The sequence below is a fragment of the Petaurus breviceps genome, unplaced genomic scaffold (assembly GCF_028583685.1).
Source record: "Petaurus breviceps papuanus isolate PSGF00001 unplaced genomic scaffold, PetGlider_PUasm1.0 81, whole genome shotgun sequence".
Taxonomy (NCBI): domain Eukaryota; kingdom Metazoa; phylum Chordata; class Mammalia; order Diprotodontia; family Petauridae; genus Petaurus; species Petaurus breviceps.
Window position 1 is genome coordinate 6,161,038 of NW_027186546.1, and position 20,162 is coordinate 6,181,199.

The 20,162-nt window shown below is 34.8% G+C and overlaps 2 protein-coding genes across 4 annotated transcripts in view; one reads left to right on the forward strand and one right to left on the reverse strand.

Moving 5' to 3' along the window:
- The window catches only part of LOC138176125 (FGFR1 oncogene partner 2 homolog), a 35,570-nt gene extending 24,240 nt beyond the window's left edge, over positions 1-11,330 (forward strand). Inside the window, exons 5-7 of one of the 3 annotated variants that reach the window (XM_069106884.1) lie at positions 4,511-4,624; positions 7,249-7,362; positions 9,215-11,330. In XM_069106884.1, the coding sequence (XP_068962985.1) occupies positions 4,511-4,624; positions 7,249-7,362; positions 9,215-9,352 (366 nt within the window). In that variant the 3' untranslated portion in view covers positions 9,353-11,330. Of the gene's footprint in view, positions 1-4,510; positions 4,634-7,248; positions 7,363-9,214 lie in introns of those variants that run through there. The other 2 variants (XM_069106885.1, XM_069106886.1) reach the window with 2 other exon arrangements.
- Positions 11,331-12,878: 1,548 nt separating this feature from the next.
- Positions 12,879-20,162, reverse strand: part of LOC138176124 (transmembrane 7 superfamily member 3-like) — a 41,632-nt gene continuing 34,348 nt past the window's right edge. Inside the window, exons 10-12 of the mRNA XM_069106883.1 lie at positions 18,385-18,482; positions 17,135-17,297; positions 12,879-15,144 (exon numbers count right to left, since the gene is read on the reverse strand). Coding sequence (XP_068962984.1) covers positions 14,882-15,144; positions 17,135-17,297; positions 18,385-18,482 — 524 coding nt within the window. The 3' untranslated portion in view covers positions 12,879-14,881. The remainder of the gene's footprint in view (positions 15,145-17,134; positions 17,298-18,384; positions 18,483-20,162) is intronic.

Below are 20,162 nucleotides of genomic sequence, written 5' to 3' on the forward strand. Positions count from 1 at the left end.
AAAGGATAAAGCTAAGAAGAGAGCTATAGACCAATATCACTAATGCATATTTATTTTAAAATGTAAATTAAGGGGCGGCCAGGTGGCTCAGCGAGTAAGAGCACCGGCTCCAGTGTCAGGATGACCTGGATCGAATCCCGGGCTCAGATACTCAGCACCACACCCAGAAATAACTAGCCTGTAACCTCGAGCAAGTTACTTAACGCCGATTGCTTATAAAAAAAAATGTAAATTAAATCCTGGCCAAAGTATTGTTGCAATTTATCTGACAAATTGTATTCATCGTGATCAAATTGGATTTTTAACATGCAGGCTCTGTTGGCATAGCATTAGGAAAATTAACAATCATTTTTTAAAATCCCAAGCCACATGATTATTTTAATAGATGCATAAAAAGTCTTTAAAAAAAAAAAAAACTCACATATGCTATTGGGGGGAAAAAAACCCTACAATGTATGGGCACAAAAGGATCTAAAACTGAAAACTAGCATTCCTAGTAAATACAGAAGTAAAATAAGAATGCCTCCTTTTCCCACTATTATTTGACATGGCTCTCAAAATGCTTGCAGAAGCACCAAGACAAGGAAGAAGCAATAGACAAAAAAGGAGACCAAACTGTTTTTGTTCTTTTGGCAGAGGACAAGAAGGTTTACTGAGAAAATCTTAGGAAGTCAGCAAAGAAACTAATAGAAACAATAGCACCAGTAAAGTTAGAGTCTATAAAATAAACTGATTTTTAGTAATAACAAAAGCCAGTAGGAAATAATAGGGGTGTTCCATTCACAATAACTACAAAATGTATAAAATAACCTGGTAACCAATCTACCAAAGTACATTCAATGCCTATATTGTTGCAATTATAAAATAGTACTTCAGGAAATAAAGAACAGCTTAAGTAACTGGAGGATTATTCAGTGTTCTCAGTTGCCCTTGCCAATATGACAGTAATACTAAAGTAAAATCGTAGCTTTAGTACTATGCCAGTCAGACTGCCAAAGGGACACTTTACAAGCTAGAAAAAATAACAAAATTAAGGAGGGATAAAAGATTGAAAATATCAAGGGAAATAAGGCAAAAGGACAGGAATGAAAAGAGAATAGTATTTACCAACTCCAAACCATATTATAAAACAGCCATCAAAACTATTTGGAACTGACTAGAAGAATTTAAAAAGTAGATCATTAGAATAGACTAAACAAGAAAGAATGAGAAGTAGTGAAACTTAATAACTCAGTAGTCAATAAAACCTGAAAAAATAAAGTATTTAGGAAAGAGATTTAACCAGAATTTCTGAGAAAACTGAAAAGCAGTCTGGCAGAAATTAGGTTTAGACCAATATTTTATAGCATAATCCACAATAAGTTCAAAATGGATACCTGATATAAATACTAACATTTATACTATAAAAAGTAAAAATTAGTGAAGCAGATCAAATACTTTTCATAAGCATAGGTAGTATCTAACTTCTTAATGAAAGGACGAATTGAGGCAATAACAAAAAATAAAATAGATACTTTGGGTTATATGTAAAGCTTTTACATGAACAAAATTAATTTAACTTAGTTATGATGGAGACATTTGATAGGGGGAACTCTTTGCATCAGATATTTCTGAGTTTGATAGAGGGACAGCCAGGTGGCGCAGTGAGTAAGAGGATTGTCCCTGGCGTCGGGAGACCCGGGATTGGTTCTGGCCTCAGATACTTGGCACCCACACAAAAAATAACTGGGCGTGTAACCTTGAGCAAGTTATTTAACCCCAATTGCTTTAAAAAAGAAAAAAAGTTTGATAGATGTGTAGACTTCTAACAATTATAAAAAACCAAAAGCCATTTCATAATAGATAAGTTGTGAAAAGATATGAATAGTTTTTAAAAGAATTGTAAACTTACAACCATATGAAAGAATCTGCGAAATCACTAATATTAAGAGAAGTGCAAATCAAAAAATCTCTGGAGTTTCATCTCTCACCCACAAATTGCCAAAGATAACAACAGTTGGGAGTAGTCAATATTATAGAGGTAGTGGAAAGACTGAAACACTGATGCATTGTTGGTAGCATTGTAAATGGTTCCAGCCATTCTAGAAAGCAAGATGAAACTGTGCAAAGAAAGTGAATAAAATATCCATTTTCTTTGCATCAAGAGATTGTACTGCTAGGTATATATTGCAGGAGGGCCAGTGGCAAAAAAGGAAGGCCCTGCATTCAACAAAATATTAATAGTAATACTTTTTGCATTTGCAATGCCTGGGAAACAGCCCATCAGAGAATGACTTAACAAATTGTGATACCTGATTATAATGGACTATTACCATGCTGTAAGAAACAATAAACAAGGGGTGGCTAGGTGGTGCAGTGAGTAGAGCACCGGCTCCAGAGTCAGGAGGACCTGAGTTCGGTTCTGGCGTCAGACACTTAACACCCACACAAAAAAACTAGCTGTGTAACCTCGGGCAAGTTACTTAACCCCAATTGCCCTCCAAAAGGCAAGGAAAAAAAAGAAAGAAACAATAAACATGATTAATACAGAAAAGCATGGAAACACACAGTGAAGTAAGCAAAACCAGGAAAACTCTACACAGTGATGATAACACATCAGTTGCAAACTAAAAGCTGTGCAATTGTAATGGTCAGTCTTGGCCCAAAGAGGAGATGAGATGTATCATCCCTGCTTTTCTTCAGAAATGAGAGACAAGTGTCCTCAGACTTTTTCAGTATTTGGTTAGTTTTGCTGTATTTTTTTTTTAATAAGAAATCATTCTTGGAGGTGGGGGCTGGAGAGGGGTGCAGTAGGAAATGTAGGTAACATAAAAACAAAAATATCAATAAAAATATTTTTTAAAATAAGTCCTTTCCTATATGCAACTTACTGTAAATTAGCATTTCTTGTTTTTCCACAGGACAGAGCCATAATTATTCAGTTAAAATACTAATGATTAAATAGATCCTAACTGGGTTGCTATCTAAACTATGCAACAGTTGACTGAATAAAGTTGTCTTTTATACTTTTCATAGTATTTAAAATACAAATAATGATTATTGGAATGTCTTTTTACCTATCTGAATTACTAAATGATCTTTAAAGGCATTACTGTAAAGTATTTCTTTGTTATTTGAAAATAACTTTGTGCACTTAGAATAAGAATGGCTTATTACCAAATGGTTGTCTATGAGGTAGGTTTTTTGGCCACAACAGTTCATGGAAAAAGTCTGTGAAAGTTTTCTGTGTCACTGGAGGGAGTACTCAGAATGACGAAGTTACAGGGTTTTTTTTGCATTTATGAGGCTGAGGATTAGAAGAATGCAAAACTGAAAAGCCAAGGCATTCTTAGTCTTAATTACTTTAAAACCCTATATATTTAAAACCCTATTATAGTTCTTTATATAATTTGTATCATAAGAATAATAACCATTATTTAATTCAACAAAGTAGCAAATTGAATAAATTTACAAAATCTGAAATGGTACAATGCAAAATTTTACTTAAATGTAATCCTTGGAAAATCAAGGAGCATTCTCGCTGGACATAAAAATCCATCTGTTGCAGAATAAGGTAATGCTAAAAGTATATGATGTTTACATTGGAAAAGATTAATGGTGAGTTGATAGGAAATTATTGATAAGAAAAGTGTAATTCCTATGAAGTCCCAAAAATACCTTACATTTTAGAGATGATAAAACTTGAAATATTTCTACTTCAGGACAATAAAACTTTTTACCTACCTGGAAAAAAAAAAAACAATACTAGCAAAAGACTCTTTACTGAAATCTGAGGTGCTGGGACTTTCTAGTCTCATCCATTAGTGGCTATAAAAGAAATAGGTTGGGGGCAGCTAGGTGGTGCAGTGAGTAGAGCATTGACCCTGGAATCAGGAGGACCCAAGTTCAAATTCCACCTCAGACACTTGACCCTTAACTAAATGTGGCCCTGGGCAAGTCACTTAACCCCAATTGCCTTGTCTTTCCCCCTCTAAAAAAAGAAGAAATAGGTTGAATTTAGATTGTACCACTTACCTTGATCTCTTTTTGAACAATTAAACATTATTTTTTAATACTCTTAAACCCTCCTTTCACAGTGCAAAGCTACTTGTCCAAAGTCATGGTATCAGTCTTCCATGATAATTAATGACTATTTCCATTCTTGTTTTTAATTCTAACTAATACATATTGATGTTTTTTGTGATTTTTATTTTTACCCAAAAATATAATGGCAGCATTTTGTAACAAGGAATCCCTCCCTTGGGGCTACACTCTGCTGTAAATATATGTGCCCACAATTAAGTTTTTGAGCACATATTTTGATATAAGTGGGAAGTTGGGATGGGCTGATCTTAAGCCCGAATAATGACTAATTTTTAATCCTTTTTTTAACTGATGTCTTTTTGGAACTCTTCTTTAAAAAAAATTTTTAAAGTAATAAAACAATTGGCTAACACGCATGAACTAACTCATTCAGTTTTTAAATTACGGATCATATCCGTATTAACATTATAATGACTCTGTACTACAGATTGACATGGTACACCGTCACAACCCTGAAGGAATCTTTCTTGGTGCACCTCGACGCATCCTTGAAGCAACTCAACATGGACTGGAGAGAAGGCACTTGGAAGCAAATCTGAATGTACACTAATAAAACAATTGACTTTGGGGGATTGGTTGGAGGGGGGTGCCAATATTTGATATTTTAACTTTTAACATTGGATTTTAAAATAACGAAATTGTCAGATTACTAAAAATTAATTAATAAAATGTGCTTGTGACTGCCAAACAAAAGCATGAAAGTGCAGAGTATAGCCCTCCACTCTCATTCATTCTCATGATATAGTGTGTACCATGTATTGCAGAACACATGACATCAGATTTTTTAAGGTCATATAGCATAAGGTAGAATGAGCCTTCCATTTCTTTGCTTTTGTTGACTGTTGGTGCATAAAGTTTTAGAGTTTTTCACTTTGTTTCATTTTTTAAGAACTATTGATTATCAGAAACTTATTTTTGTACTTCTGGGACATCACAGGAATCATTTTCTTGACAATAATTTAAGCTGATTTATCAAATAATGTGTGTTGAGGGATAATTAATGAAAAGTTAAAAATCATTGTTTCAGGATTCTTAGGTTGCTTCTCAATTTCATAAGGTCACAATTAAATCAAGTATTTCTTCCATTGAGCTTCAAGGTCAGGTGTGTCGTGCATTTTAAATGAAGTAGAAGTCCTACATCATAAAGATTATAAGAGATTGAAGAATTCATTGTGTTGTAGGGACTGTTATAACTTTTTCCCTTATCTTTAAAATCAATATTAAAAGCAGAGGCATTGCCTTTCACGCCTATTAAAAGGTCTGTGGCATTTTCTTTAAAGCTTTAAGTATTTATTTATAGATGATAAGTTTTTACTGCCATCTTGAGCCTCTAAAGTTATTCTTAATTCCTGTAATTTTAAGTTTGGTGTGAAGAGCTTGATACCTTTCTGTGACAATTCACTGTTACTAAGTGCTCAAGTTATATTAGCATTCAGTTGTGTTTAGAAGTGGGACAATTTGACTGGGGTTTGGAAATGTACTCTACATAAATTTTCCTTGTAATGGAATTTGCTGTGGCAGAATTTGGAATTATCTTTCATGCTTCTATTTGGAAGCTAAAGTATTTCCCTCACATGGGCTCACCTTAAATTCAGAGTAGGTAGGTTTGATGAAACGAACCCAAGAGTTAGTTACATAAATGTTAGTTTGATTGCTGCTGTTGCTTTTCTGCTTCTACTTCCTTGTGAATGTTACTTCATTTTTATCATAGAAGTACTTCTAGGAGCAGCTAGGTGGCACAATGAATAGAGCACCGGCCCTGGAGTCAGGAGGACCTGAATTCAAATTCGACCTCAGACATTTAACACTTACTAGCCGTGTGACCTTGGGCAAGTTGACTTAACCCCAATTGCCCTCCAAAAAAGCAAAATAAAAGTTTGTCATGAAGTCATAATCAAAACCATCAATACACTTTTTTATATATAACTTTTCCCACCAAACTAATAGATAAACTTAGCCTACGTTTCCAGTTGGCCAAAAAAGTTCTATGGTTGAGAATACTACAGATGTACTCATTTTCCCTATGTGTTCTATCATTTACTACAGTGGCCAACATTTATATGGTACTTTATTGTTATAAAATATTTATTAAATAAATCATTTCATTTGAGCTTCACAGCTCCGGGAGATGGCAATAAAAACATTCTCACTTTATAGAAAAGAGAAAATTAAAACTCAGGTTTTTAATAATAGCAGCTGACATGTAGCTGTGTAAGGTTTACAAAACACCTTATGTACATTGTGTGTACATAAAGTATATTTACGTAGGTATTCATTAGAGTCTCCTAAAAACTTAGCTACTTTAGGTAATATCCTTATTTTATAAATGAGGATTTAAAGCAGAGGTTAAATAACTTGAGCCCCCTACCTCCCCAGTTATACAGCTACAAAGTGTGAGAGCTAACACTTAAACTAGAATTTATTATTCCAAGGCCAGTATTATTTCTTTTATACTACATTGCCTTTTGTAGTCGACATATGGATCTTTAGGACCTTCGCTTTAATTCCCAGTATAGTTAAAAGTGTAGCTTATTTTAGAAGATAAATTATAATTTTATTTTGGTTAACATTTTTAGTAAAATATTCCTTGATGCCAATCAAAGATTTTAGTACATCAGAGTTATTCATAAGGAAAATGAATTATATCTGAAATGATGGCTCTTTCATTTTTTAAGATATTTTGAACTAATTTGCTTAAATATGATTGTGACAGCACAAATTTACAAGCTTTGAATTATGAAAAAATAATTGCAGAGAAAATCATACTTAGGGTAAAAGTAGGAGGTAGAATCTATTTCAAGTATTTCTTACTTTTTCAATGAAATTAGTCCATTATGATATTATAAAAAAAGAAAAAACAGATTTGGTCTTCTTTTATGGAAATAACAATGTAAAGAGTATAAACAATGAAAATGTAATTCTTTAACCACTTTTTTTTTCAACTGATTGAGTATGAGTTTAAGTAAGTTTTGCTGTTTTTCTTCCATTAAAGTATATGCATTTTAACCTGACAGTCCTATAAACAAATATGTTTGGCACCTTTTGGGATATAAATTTAGTATGGCAACAAAAGTAGGGGGAAGCTCTGGAAACATTTTAGATTAACTGAAGAAATAATATTCTAATATGATATTCTTTCTCCCTGCTTCCCGTCTTATTTTTAAGGAATTACAAGTACATGTGGACCAGATTACCGAAATGGCAGCAGTAATGAGGAAAGCTATTGAAATTGACGAGCAGCAGGGTTGCAAGGAGCAGGAACGAATTTTTCAGCTTGAAGTAAGTTTTAAATTCTGAGTCTAGCTGAAATAGCCAGTGCTAAATAAAAACTTTTGTCAGAGAGCAGGTGGCACCTCTTTGGCTTTTGAAAATGGCAGCCATGTTTTAGCTAGTAATGAAACCCAGTTGGTGTTTGGGGTGAATAGTTCTTTTTAAATCTGAACAATTTACGGGTGTTCTTCTGCCAGCTATTTAGAAATGTGTTTTTGTACTCAAATATGAAATGTTCATAATTCTCATATGGATGATGGTGGTATACATTAAATACCATTAAACGTAGATCCTCCTCATTATATAAAAAGTTTATAAAATTCTCCTGTTCCAGGTTTGGGCCAGTAATCATTTGACAGACTAGTAGTAGTAATTAGTGATAACTGATTTAAAAACCACCCCTGTTTAATTTCACTAAATCACTGTACTTCATACTTTTTAATTTTCTTACATCATTTTTATAAATTCTTCACAAATAGGCACATTATTTCTAAATCTAATTACATTCTTCAGTGGGATATAAATGCTTTGGGCACTTAGTTTGTAGCTACAGAAATATGAGCCATTGTTCTCGAATTCAGGGGAATAAGTGTCTCGTGGGAAAAAATCATTTTGAAACTAGTATAGTATTTGATTACAGATGGCTAAGTATAGTTTGTCTCTTTAATGAATAGCTATGTTCTTTATGCCACTAAAGCATAAAATAAGACTAACAAAGAAATGGTATAAGTTAATCATGAAAGATTAAAATAAAATTCCTTTAAAAATAATCCTGAGGGGCGTCCAGGTGGCTGAATGAGTAAGAGCACCAGCCCCAGAGTCGGGATGACCTAGGATCGAATCCAGGCTCTGATACTTAGCACCACACCCAGAAATAACTGGCCGTTTAACCTTGAGCAAGTTACTTAACCCTGATTGCTTAAAAATAAATAATTAAATGAAAGTTTTAAAAAATAATAATAATCTTGACTAGAAAGTTGAAGTCAAAAGTTAACCACCAAATCCTGCACTATAGTAACCAACATTCCTTTTACTAAAACTACAAACTACTCAACAGTCCTTCTTTTCGAGCATTTGTGAGGGATTTTGAGGGAAGCAAAAAAGAATGGTTTCTTTCTACTTACTATACTGTAGCATAGTATAAAGAAAAAGATTGGTAATTCTAAAACAGGCTGTAGTCCCAGGATAGGGTCATACAAGTGTGTGACCTCCTTGAAACTCAGGTTTTTCTCTAAAAAATGAGGGGGGGTGGATTATATAATCTTTAAGTTCCTTTTCAAATCTAAAACTAATATCACTTAAAGAATATGGCACCATGGAAAAGGAAGTAAAAACTACGGCAGGTAGTTCACATTCTCCTGCCCCAGAAAAATACATTTTCCTGCGGAAGGCTGATAGCTGTATTTATTCTGTAGTATACTCTTTTTATGTGGGATAGTTTGGCACAGTGGATAGCAAAGCTGATCTTGGAATCAGAAGAGAAGTGGCTTTATTTACATAGAATCATGGGAGATGGAAGGGACCTTTGAAGGCATCGAGTCCAGTCCTGACATTTATATTTGAGGAAACTAAATCCTAAAAATATTTATTGATGTCTTCTGGTTACATAGCCATGGATGGATAACTTAACATATCAGGGCTGAAAGCAGCTCTTTAAAACTCTTAAGTTATAGGCATGTTATTAACCTGCATTGGTGGAGGAAGTTTACATAACAATATACCTCTACTGATGAAATCACAAATACATACATATTTTTACAGTTGTGAAATGTTTTTGGTTGGTTACTGATACATCATGTTTCCTTTTTTTCCCCCCAGAAAGTATGTGTGGTATTTGATTTTATTATTTATATTCTTATAGCAAGAAAACAAAGGCTTGAGAGAAATCCTTCAAATAACTCGAGAATCATTCCTGAGCCTCAAGAAAGACGATGCATCAGAGAGTACATCTTTGTCAGCATTGGTAACCAACAGTGATTTGAGCCTGAGGAAGAGCTAAAGAACGTGGAAAATCACAGAGCTTCTATTGCACAGCTCCTAATAAGGAACCAGGGTTTACTTAAAAAGTTGTTAATGAATTGAATACCAGAAAAATCACAATCTTAAATCAGCCCTTCATTTCATTCTTTTTATATTATGTATAGTACACTGGCAAATGACATTTTAAAAAGATATTAGCAGAAGATCAATATTTGGTTGTCATTGACTTTATTATTCCTCTTAAAATTTTTAATGGGAAAGTGGAAACTTTAAGCCATTGTTATTAGGTAAACAAATAAAAGTTCTCACATATAGAAACTACTGATTGTACTAGGCCCCTGCCACACTGTTATTTTTCTTAACATTTTTTATCCAAATATTAAATATATATGAAGTTCTACATAGAATTTATGCAGTTATACCATTTTTTTTAATCCACATTTTCTTAGATTGGACTTAAAAAAAGAAAATGTGTCCATTCCTAAATTTGATCTCTATTTGATATGAAGGCTAGCAAATGGTGTTATATTTTACATCAACTAGGCCTACCTTTACATGTAAGAAATGCCTTTCAAAGATGTCAAGATTATTTTTTAAAAAACTTAAAAGATTGCCGATGTTTTGATTTTGTGGCATAGGCCATAAATTGGATATGTGTTTGTTCTTCAAGCCTAGATCCTGAGAGGTGCTTTTGTTTTTAGCCAGCAACATACCATAGGTGATCATGACATTTTGGGTAATAACTGTCTATAACTTACTGAAGGTGAAGAAATGTAGAAACTGTCTTTTCAGTAATGAAAAAGAAAGCTATACTACTTTCTGAGAAAGAAAACCATATAGAAGACAACATTATTCAGTAGGTTGAACTACTACTTTAGAGGGGGAATAGGTTAGGTTTGGATTCCTGAATAAATATTAATTTGGTCAGGTTTTCTGGTTGATTTTAGGAATATTAACCTATCCATTACCCAGCTGTCCCAGTTGGAAGGCCTTATATAGGAAGCCAGGAATAAAAGAGATTGGATGTAGGCAAAAAAAAAAAACCGAACCAATGTATTTATTTTAACCTTGTTAATAGTAAATGTCAACTTTCATCTGGTTTATAAAAAAAAAGCTTTATTCCTTATAAATGCTTGTTTTTCTTATAACATGCCAACAGGAGCAAAGAAACTATAATTGTAGGTCTCTCTGAATCTGCCTTTGAACTTTGAACTTTGGCCGTCATACTGAAACAGATATTTGGGAATAGTTCATTTTCTTGGGTTTTACCTAAACTGCAAGTTATTTACTACCACTCTGTGAATTTTCAAAACAGAAAACCAAGTAAAGAAGTAATTGAAGTAGACAGTAAAGTAGAAACTAAATTTTCTCAAACTAGCAGATTACAAATTCCATTTAGATCATCTGTTGAAGAATATACTATTCGTATAGCAGAATCTGTTAGTGTGCAAAGACACACATATTGCTAAGAGTAAAAAGCAACAACTATTTACTCAAACTTACCTTCCCCAAAATTGGGTATTTTTTTTTAATTTAAAATAAAACCTTATTCCAGAGGCCTTAGTGAAGATTTTTAATAAAAAAGAGGTTTTTTCCTTAAAATTGTTTGGTAACTGTCTTCTATCTTACTCTGAATAAGAAACAGTACTTGACTTGGTGGCAGATTTCTCTAGATAATTTTGATTTCATCCCATTTAACTTAATAAAATAAAACAAGCTGCACTGTTAAGATTTAGTATGTGGCAATCTTGAGGCAGCTATTATTAAAAAATGCTTGATGAGTATTTTTGTAAATAAAATTGTGATTTAATTTATCTCTTCTTGCCCGTCATAGATATATTGTGTTTTTGAGACTTAATTTTAGGGTTTTGCAGAGTTTCATTTTGTGTAATAAGTTTTTGTCATATACGCATTATTTTTGTAATCCAGAAGCTTGAAATGTGTATTTGAAATGTGTACTGTATAATTTTATCAATAAAGATGATTGATAAAATTAATATTTTTCCAAGAAGGTAAAAAATTTTACAAATGCATAATTTTTCTTGTTCTCAAAGGTTTGTCAGTCACATACATGTGTATAGTCCTACAGTTCATTAAAGGCTTTCCTCACAACAAATTTCTTAAGTGGATATAGATGATCCTGAGGTTAGGTGCCAACAGCTACACACTTCATAGTTAAAAGTATCATAGAAGTATAACTCACACCCTGGTCTACTGACGCAAAATCCATTGCTTTGTTGATCAACAAGGGTTAAGCACCCATTATGTGCCAGTTATTGTCCTAGGGATACAAGTACAAACAATGAAACAGTCCCTGCTTGCAATAAGCTTACGTTCTCAAGGTGGAGAAAATGAGTACATGTGTATGTTGATGAATAGAAGTAAATGCCAAGAATACAAGGTAGGTTGGGTAAGAGGGCAGTAGCAACCAGGGAAATTAGGAAAGGCTACCTGCAGGAAAGTGGCACCCAAGATGCATCTTAAGAGAGGGATTCTGGGGAGGGCATTCCAGACATAAGATCTGGCCAGAGCAATGGCACAGAGATCTTGTTAGAAACAGAGAGGACAGATCATATAGTGCAACAGGGGAAGTAAATTCTAAAAGGCCAGAGAGATCAGCTGGGGCAAAGTTGTATAGACTTTGCAGAACTAAAGAGAGGAATTTCATTTCTAAAATGAATAGAGCACTGGAGTCTTTCCAGGAGTTTCTGGGACTCTATTTCCCAATGAACCAGCCCCTACCTAGAATATTTTCCAGGCAGAAAAAAGGCATGTTAGAAGGAGAGACTGCCCATTCCCATAGGTATCCTAAAAGTACCAATAAAGCAGGTTTACATGCTTATAAGCAGTCATGGTGTGAAAAAGCAGAAAGCTTTCTTGATGAAAAGGAAAAAGAATCCTCTTTCTGGTTACCTGGATTACACAGTTGACCTCTTTCAGCCTCAAACCAGACCCATGTTCTAAGTATGCAACAAGATACCCCAAGTTAAGCAGCTAGGTACATGCTACTGAACCTTCTGAAAGTGGGTGTTTAATAAATTTTTACTGATTGTTTTTAGCACCCTCACACTAAAGTGCATTTTAACCTGCTGTCCCCAAACTGAATTGTATTAATAGCGTCTGACAGCCAAACAGACCCTATTTTAAAACAATGCCAAACTTGACAGTATTTTCAAGGTCAAGTTGTGTCACTTAAAGACATATTGTAAAAAAAATGTACTTGGCCTATAATATTCTTCCTTTGCCCTCAACATCAATCAATGGTAGCAAAGATTTAGTATTTATCAAAAAAACTAAATTCATTTATGATGGGACAGAAGCCAGTTTTTCCACTATAGATGAAAACAGGCAAAAAAAATATATATTTACCAATTTACTTAGAAATACCTTAAGTGCTATTTGCACAAATTGGAATAAAGAAGGAATTCTAAAGACCTCTTTTAGAGCATACTGTGTTACTATGGACAGTACTATATGTACTTAAAATTTAAATACATTTTCTAATTCATACTTTCCATGAAGGGAGTAAGAATCCAGATATCAAATTTCACAGTTAAGGAACATGCTTTATTCTCATTTTCTTCCAAAGTTAGAAACACAGATAAGGTAAACAGCCTAGAGAAAAATTTTCAGAAACACGTATTTATTATAAAAAGATATACAAATTTCTGATTTTGATTGCTCACAAAATATGGCAATTTGAAAGTTAAACAAAATGTGTTTTCTTCCTTGAGAGCCTTAAACTTACAATCCCTAGGTAACAACAAACCTTGACTTTACAAATAAATATAAGTGGAAATGCATCCCTTAGGCATAGGCCCTTAAAGTAAAAAAGAGGAGGGGTAGGAGGAGGGTTTTTCTAGTGTAAAGTGTTATCAGTGAGCCATAAAAGGTTGCAGAATTTTATATTTGAAGTTCATTTAAACCCAAAAGGCCATAGGAATGGGATGATGTTGGACAGTAGTGGCAATTAGTAAAAAAAAACTTTTAAAAAATTTTTTCCAAGACTATTTTTAAAGGTAAAAATTAAAAACTACCCAATGAATAAACAAATTCCAACTATCACAACAACGATACTAAGAAAACTGCTGAAAGCTACACTGCTTCAAGCACCAGTGGTTAACCCATATATAATCTTGTGTAAGAAATTACAACTAACTTGAGATTCATACTGCTGAGCCAGTCTCCTGTCCATTATTATGGCAGAACTGGGACAAGAGGCCTGTTGGAGTTAGCAGTACAAGGTACAGTGCCTTCTTGTGGTGGGGAAAAAAATGGTTCCCAGACTACAAAGGAATAAAACTGAAAGTTGGTTATGTCCCAACACTAATGATCTTCATTAAAAATCAGGCACATCTTTAGAGTGTCATTGCATTTTACCCTCCCCTCCACTAAATTCACTTTCAACCACCCCGGTAACAGAAGCCTTGAGCAAGAGACTGTCAGGCAAGTTTTTTTATATTCGTGCCAACACCGGCTAACAAGAGTCAAAATGTAAAAAATACTTGATTTTGATTTTGCAAGAAAGGGAATGAAAGCTAATGAGTGTAAGTTCTTTTCTAAAAGAAAAACACAACCCACATACTCTCAAAAAACGTTTGTTTGAAGTTTTTAGTGTTATGTTGGAAATGCCCATAAAAAGGCAACACCGGCCATTTATTTGGATTTTGAAAACTAAGTCTGCCACAAAGCTTCATTGGATGTATAAATTTTTTACCTCTTTTCAGCAGTTGAAACATCAGATGTGTTTGTTCTATTTTAAACCAAAAAAGAAAGGTTGCCTTTTCCATGATACAGTCTAATGAGAAAGAGTAGAAAGGTCTAATGAGAGAGAACATATTAGGCAGCTTCTGATAATTAAATGAATCATTCCTCATCCTATATAGTCTCTAAAATTTTCAAAGAACACTCAGTATACTTTAGGTATACTGACGGTGGGTAGACCCTTAACTCCCTTCAGCAACCACAAATAAAGATTGTCTAAGATTTGCATAAACCACCACCATAATTAGACAAATTAAAAGAGAAACATCTTAAGGGGCTGGGAGAAATATTAAGGGAATTCAAGAATGAAATGACAATGGGCCTTAGCATACATTTCTCCACTCCATATCCCTACCAGCCCATATGCTTTTCCTTCCTTATTATCTATATTTATTGGATAAGTTGAACATTAAACTCAAAGTTCTCTTTTCAAATAATTTAAAACGGGAAAACTTACCATCAACAGACATTTCCTGCCATCTCACTCACCCCACACCACCCCTGCCTCCATAGACACCCTCCCCCTCAACAATGTCTAGACAAAAATGCTGCCTCTCTGAACACTGCTTTATCATGAGAATGTCCTGAAGGCACATCAAACTTTGCTAACAAGCACAGGGAGCCTAACACAGTATCCAAGCAACACATAGCATCTGACCTTCAGACACTCTGGACTTCCTAAGCAATCAAAGCATAGCACCATAATTGACAAGCACTGCTTCCAATGTTCATGCCGATTTGGTCCTTTGGATAAAAGGGAAACAATGACAGGGCTTCCCCTCCATCACAGCAGCAGAGGCGTTCTTTCTCCTGCTGTCTCCTCCCCTTTAAATAGTTGCTTCAACTGTGTTAACTTGCTATAGAGTCTCTCTCTCAGTGGACGAACGTGGTAGCTGGGATCCAGAATGTTCGTGACTCTGCGTTCCCTTTCTCGTTTCCACATTTTATATGGGTGGGGAGGGAAAAATGGTTGCCCCCTCTCTCTCCGGATCTGTAATGTAACTGCACTCACTGCCAACATTCCCCAGATAGCCAGAATAACAAAGTCTACAAAATAAGAGAGATGTACAGTTGAAATTTATATTTTAAAATTAAACAGATTTAAATTCAGTTTTCTCATCTGTAAAATGAGGATAATAATTGCACTTACCTCCCAGGTTCAAATGGATGAAATGAGATAATTATAAAGCCCTTAGTTCAGTGTCTACCTAGCATATAGTACTCACTATATAAATATTAATTATGATCATTATTATGTGTTAATCGATTAATCTCTTAATATACTGCTACTATGATGATCAATCACACTTAAAGGACGTTTTGCATACACTGAAGGCAAATGCTAGATGCCACCCTTTTCCCAGCCACCTTTATTGGTACCTGACTGGATGGGAGTATAGGTCCCCGTCACTGACATGAATAGGCCTTTCTTGCCCCTTCTGAGTAGTTAAAAAGAGACAAAATGTAACTAATTCACTTTAATATTTGTTGTTATAATTTCTTATAATTTGAAGTGAATGAATTACATGGAGGTATGACTAGAATGGGGGTGGAAGAAAAGGTTTACAATATGGATGCTGCTTCAAAAGTGATTTATGGAATACCTATTATAGTCTCTGTTCAATTCCCTTTCATTTTTAAATCTCCCCATTCCAGTTCTCAGGCCCTTCCAAAGGCAAGCCAGGGAAGAGGGAGGGTTAGATAAAGAAATAACTGGGGTGCCCTAGAAAATCAGATAGATCCTAATTGTGCCTATATCCTGTAGCATAGAGGAGCCAAAGAGAAGAAATAAAATAGCTAATAACTAATATTTACATAGCACTTTAAGGTTAGCAAAGTACTTTACAAATACCTCACGTAAACTTAACAACTCTAAGAGGTAGGTACTATTATTATCACCATTTTTACAGATGAGGAAACTGAGACAAACAGATTTTAAATGACTTGCCTGGGGTCATACAACTAGTAATTGAGGCAGGATTTGAATTTGGGTCTTCCCGATTTCTAACTCCAGAACTCTAGCCAGTATTTTCTTGATGTGTATTCATTTCAGTTGTATCCAACTCTTCATGACCCCATTTTGGCAAAGACAGTGGAATGGCAACATTCCCTTCTCCAGTTCTTTTTTACAGATTAGGAAACTCAGACAGAGTTAAGTGACTTGCCCAAGGTCACACAGCTAGTTGTCTGAGGTGGGATTTGAACCATGTCATGAGGATGAGTCTTCCTAATTCCAGACCCAGTTCTCTATCTACTGCAATATCTAGCTGCCCTTAATACAGACCAGCCAGTATACCATCTATCTATTCCTGTGGTCTAACATTTAACACCACGAGTAAATCAAGGGAGCCCACAGAAAAATAAGTCAGGCAGTTCCTATGCTCAGAAACACCATAAGTGCTTAATTCAACAAAAATGCACTAAGCATCTACTCTGTGTTGTACACACTCAGAGCTCTACAGGGAGCTGTTTTTATCTCTTCCTTGAGTTGATTAGATCTTAATTCTAGGGGGTGGAAGAAGTGGGGTGCAAAAACCCATTCAATATTATGAAATTTTACTCAAACTGGAACCCATCACATGAATTTAAACCCTTTCCTCCCCAATGCCAAAAGTTACTGTTAACAACAAGCTTTAAGGTCAAGAGTTTTGCAAACCTTAATGTGGAGGCAACTAGATGGCACAGTGAATAGAACACTGGCCCTGGAGACAGGAGGACTCAAGTTCAAATCTGGCCTCAGACACTTGAACCACTTACTAGCTGTGTGACCTTGGGAAAAATCACTTAACCCCAATTGCCTTGCCTTCCTCATAAAATAAAATAAAAAATCTTAATGTGCACTGTTGTATATACAGGCTGTGTTTGAAGGTGAAGGAATTTCACCTCATTGAGTGCTTTCTTGTAGATAGTTTTGAGCTAGCTGGAAACATATACTTGAACTTAAAACTACCTTAAGACTTTCGGGGACAACCTGCATTATCAGTGCATCGGCATTCCCAACTGGTCGCACTATTAGTCCTTTGGTTTATATACTTACCATTAGTTTGAAAAGGCACATTGGTGTAAGCTTTGTTGAAATTGGTGTTGACTGCTCTCTTAAGAACATTCAAAGTGATATATGAAAGGCTGGTATAAAAATAGCTGTCAATGGCTACGACCACAGAGTAGGAGCCGGTAATCCCACAAGTCAGTATGTTCAGCTGCAAGAGATGATGTGAAAAAGTCTTACACTCCAATCTCCAAAAGAATGCTGATCTCAGTCAAATGTTACTGCAAGTTAAAGGAAAAATCCTTGCCTAACCTATCAAGGGTTGCCTGTAGAAAAGCTGTGAGACTTCAGGAAGGGTTACTGTCACCGTGACAGACAGCAAAAATATTTTATCTACTTTATAAATTGCTTGCATTCTCATATGAGATCCATACTTGCTTGGGCATATTCAGGCATCAATTAATTTAATAAATATTTATTCTGAATAAGCCTTACTCTAAGATGATATTAACCTTGATGGAGGATTTCAATTTCCAGGCAATTCCTATGTGGTATGTTGACTCTTTACCCCTTTTAACAAATTACTTATTAAGTTATATGGTACTTTAAGGCTTACAACGCTACCTCCTTCCAGCAGTGCTGTGAGGTGGGTCATAAAAGCGTATATCCATTTTATAGGTGAGGAAACAAGAGACAGGTCAAAATGATTTAGCTACAATCATACACCAAGTGCCTTCTCCAATACGTCAAAGTGAAAAAGGTCAAACTTTTCATTATGTTACTAAGCCACAAAATATCACAGAATTGGAAGGTCCTCCAAGGCCATCAAGTCTGACCTATACTTCCCCAAAAATTGTTGTTCATTCATGTCCAACTCTTCTTGACCCACTGGGGGTTTTCTTGGCAAAGACACTGAAGTGGTTCATCATTTCCTTCTCCAGCTCATTTTAGTGTCTGAGGCCAGATTAGATTTCAGGAAAATGAGTCTTCCTGACTCCAGGCCCAGCCTTCTGTCCACTGTGCCATTTAGCTGCCCCCAAAATTACCTCAACAAAAATGTTTGAAAAGTGGCTATTAAAAGGGTAACCTACAATGACCCAAGGCAGCCGTTCCAGTATGGAAAACACACACACACACAGAGTCAATTAGTCTCTATAATCACAACAGTCTCTTTGGTTTCCTTTTGTATCTTCAAAAATGTTCCCCTTACTTTTTTAAACAAGTATTTATTACTTTAGTACACAAAACATCGATGTTTAGAACCACACAATGAGTAAAAATCATCATGACATACTTACAATTCTTAGGCAACCTATGAAAACTACCGGAATCGAAATAGTCATACAAGAAAAAGTCACCCAGAACACAGCATCATCGTGAAAAATCTTCAAGTCTCCTGGAAAAGAAAAATAAAAAATCATTAGTCACAAGTAGTCCACATGAAATATAATCTTTTCAACATAAAGGAAACAAACATACTTTAGCTCCTTATACACTGTTGCAAATGAAAGTTATGGACCTCGGATTTACAGTGTTTAGAACGGCATAAAAATCTGAAAAGGCAATAAATTATTTCTTTATCTTATGAGATCTACATGTACATGATTATATACACACATTATATGTCTATGTGTATAAAAATATATATACATACACACACATATGTCACTAAGTGATGCTATTAAGTAACTGGTATTATACTTAGCTATCAACTCTCACTAAAATGGGTCTCATATACAACATTAACAGAATAAAAGTATATTCCAAGAACAGCCTACAGTGAAAACTGTGTTCAAACCAAATCCCCATACATGAGTCGATGGAATATGTGTCTATAGAATAAGACCGAGCTCCTAAAGGTCACAAGAAATATCCTTTTTTTGGAGGAAGCAGAAGCAGCAGCAAGAAGGTAAGGCAGCACAGAAGACAACAAGCCATTTCCTTTTGTGTTCAAAGGGAAAAGGACAATAGTATTAAACATTGGGGCAGTTAGGTGGCACAGTAATAGAGCACTGGCCCTAGAGTCAGGGGGTCCTGAGTTCAAACCTGGCCTCAGACTTAACACTTACTAGCCGTGTGACCTTGGGCAAGTCACTTAGCCTTCCCCCTTCAAAATGCAAAAAAAAATTGTAAAAATTTAAAATAAGTTTTTTTAATTTAAAAAATAGTATTAAACATTCCTCTCCAGGGTCTTTTTAGATGTCCTAAGTACATAAGAAACTACCCATCCCCTAAATTTCAACTGAAATGCCTTTCTTCCAGGGAGTCATCCTTTAATTTCTCACCTTGGTAACAGCCACCACACTCCCCACCCCTTTACTCTCACAACATAATAATACACATTCATAAAAATGTTATCTACATGTGTGTGTTCTGCCCTTATTAGATTATAAATGCTTAGCACAGTACTCTCTTGCCAGTAAGTATTTAATGTCTGATGAACTGAAATTTTTTACATAAACAACAAAAGCAGCCCACATAAATTTTGAGGTTTTTTTTAAACAGGCTCTCTGTGTTCAGAACCGCTGGTAGAAATGCTACAAAATATAATACATGATACTTGCTCTCAATGAGCTTAACAAAATAAAGCCATCTCTGCATCCCAAAGAAGTCGAACAAAAGGGAAAGGGATCTATTTCAACTGGGGAATGGCTGAACAAGTTTTGGCATATGATTGTGATAGAATACTATTATGCTGTGAGAAATGGCTAGCAGGATAGTTTCAGAAAAACCTGGGAAGACTTATATGAACTGATGCAAACTAAGCAGAACAAGGAAAACACTGTACACAGTAATAGAAATTTTGTAAAGATAATCAACTGTGAAAGACACAGCTATTCTGATCAAGACAACCATGAAAGACAATTCCAAAGGATTCATGATGAAAAAACGCTATCCATCTCTAGAGAGAGAACTGATGAATTCTTTATTTTTCAGAAGTGATGAATTCTGAATGCAGACTGAAGCATACTTTATTTTTACTTTATGTATTTTTAATGTTTTTATTTATGTTTTCTTTTGTAACATGGTTCATATGGAAATACATATTGTATGACCTTACATGTATAATCAAAAT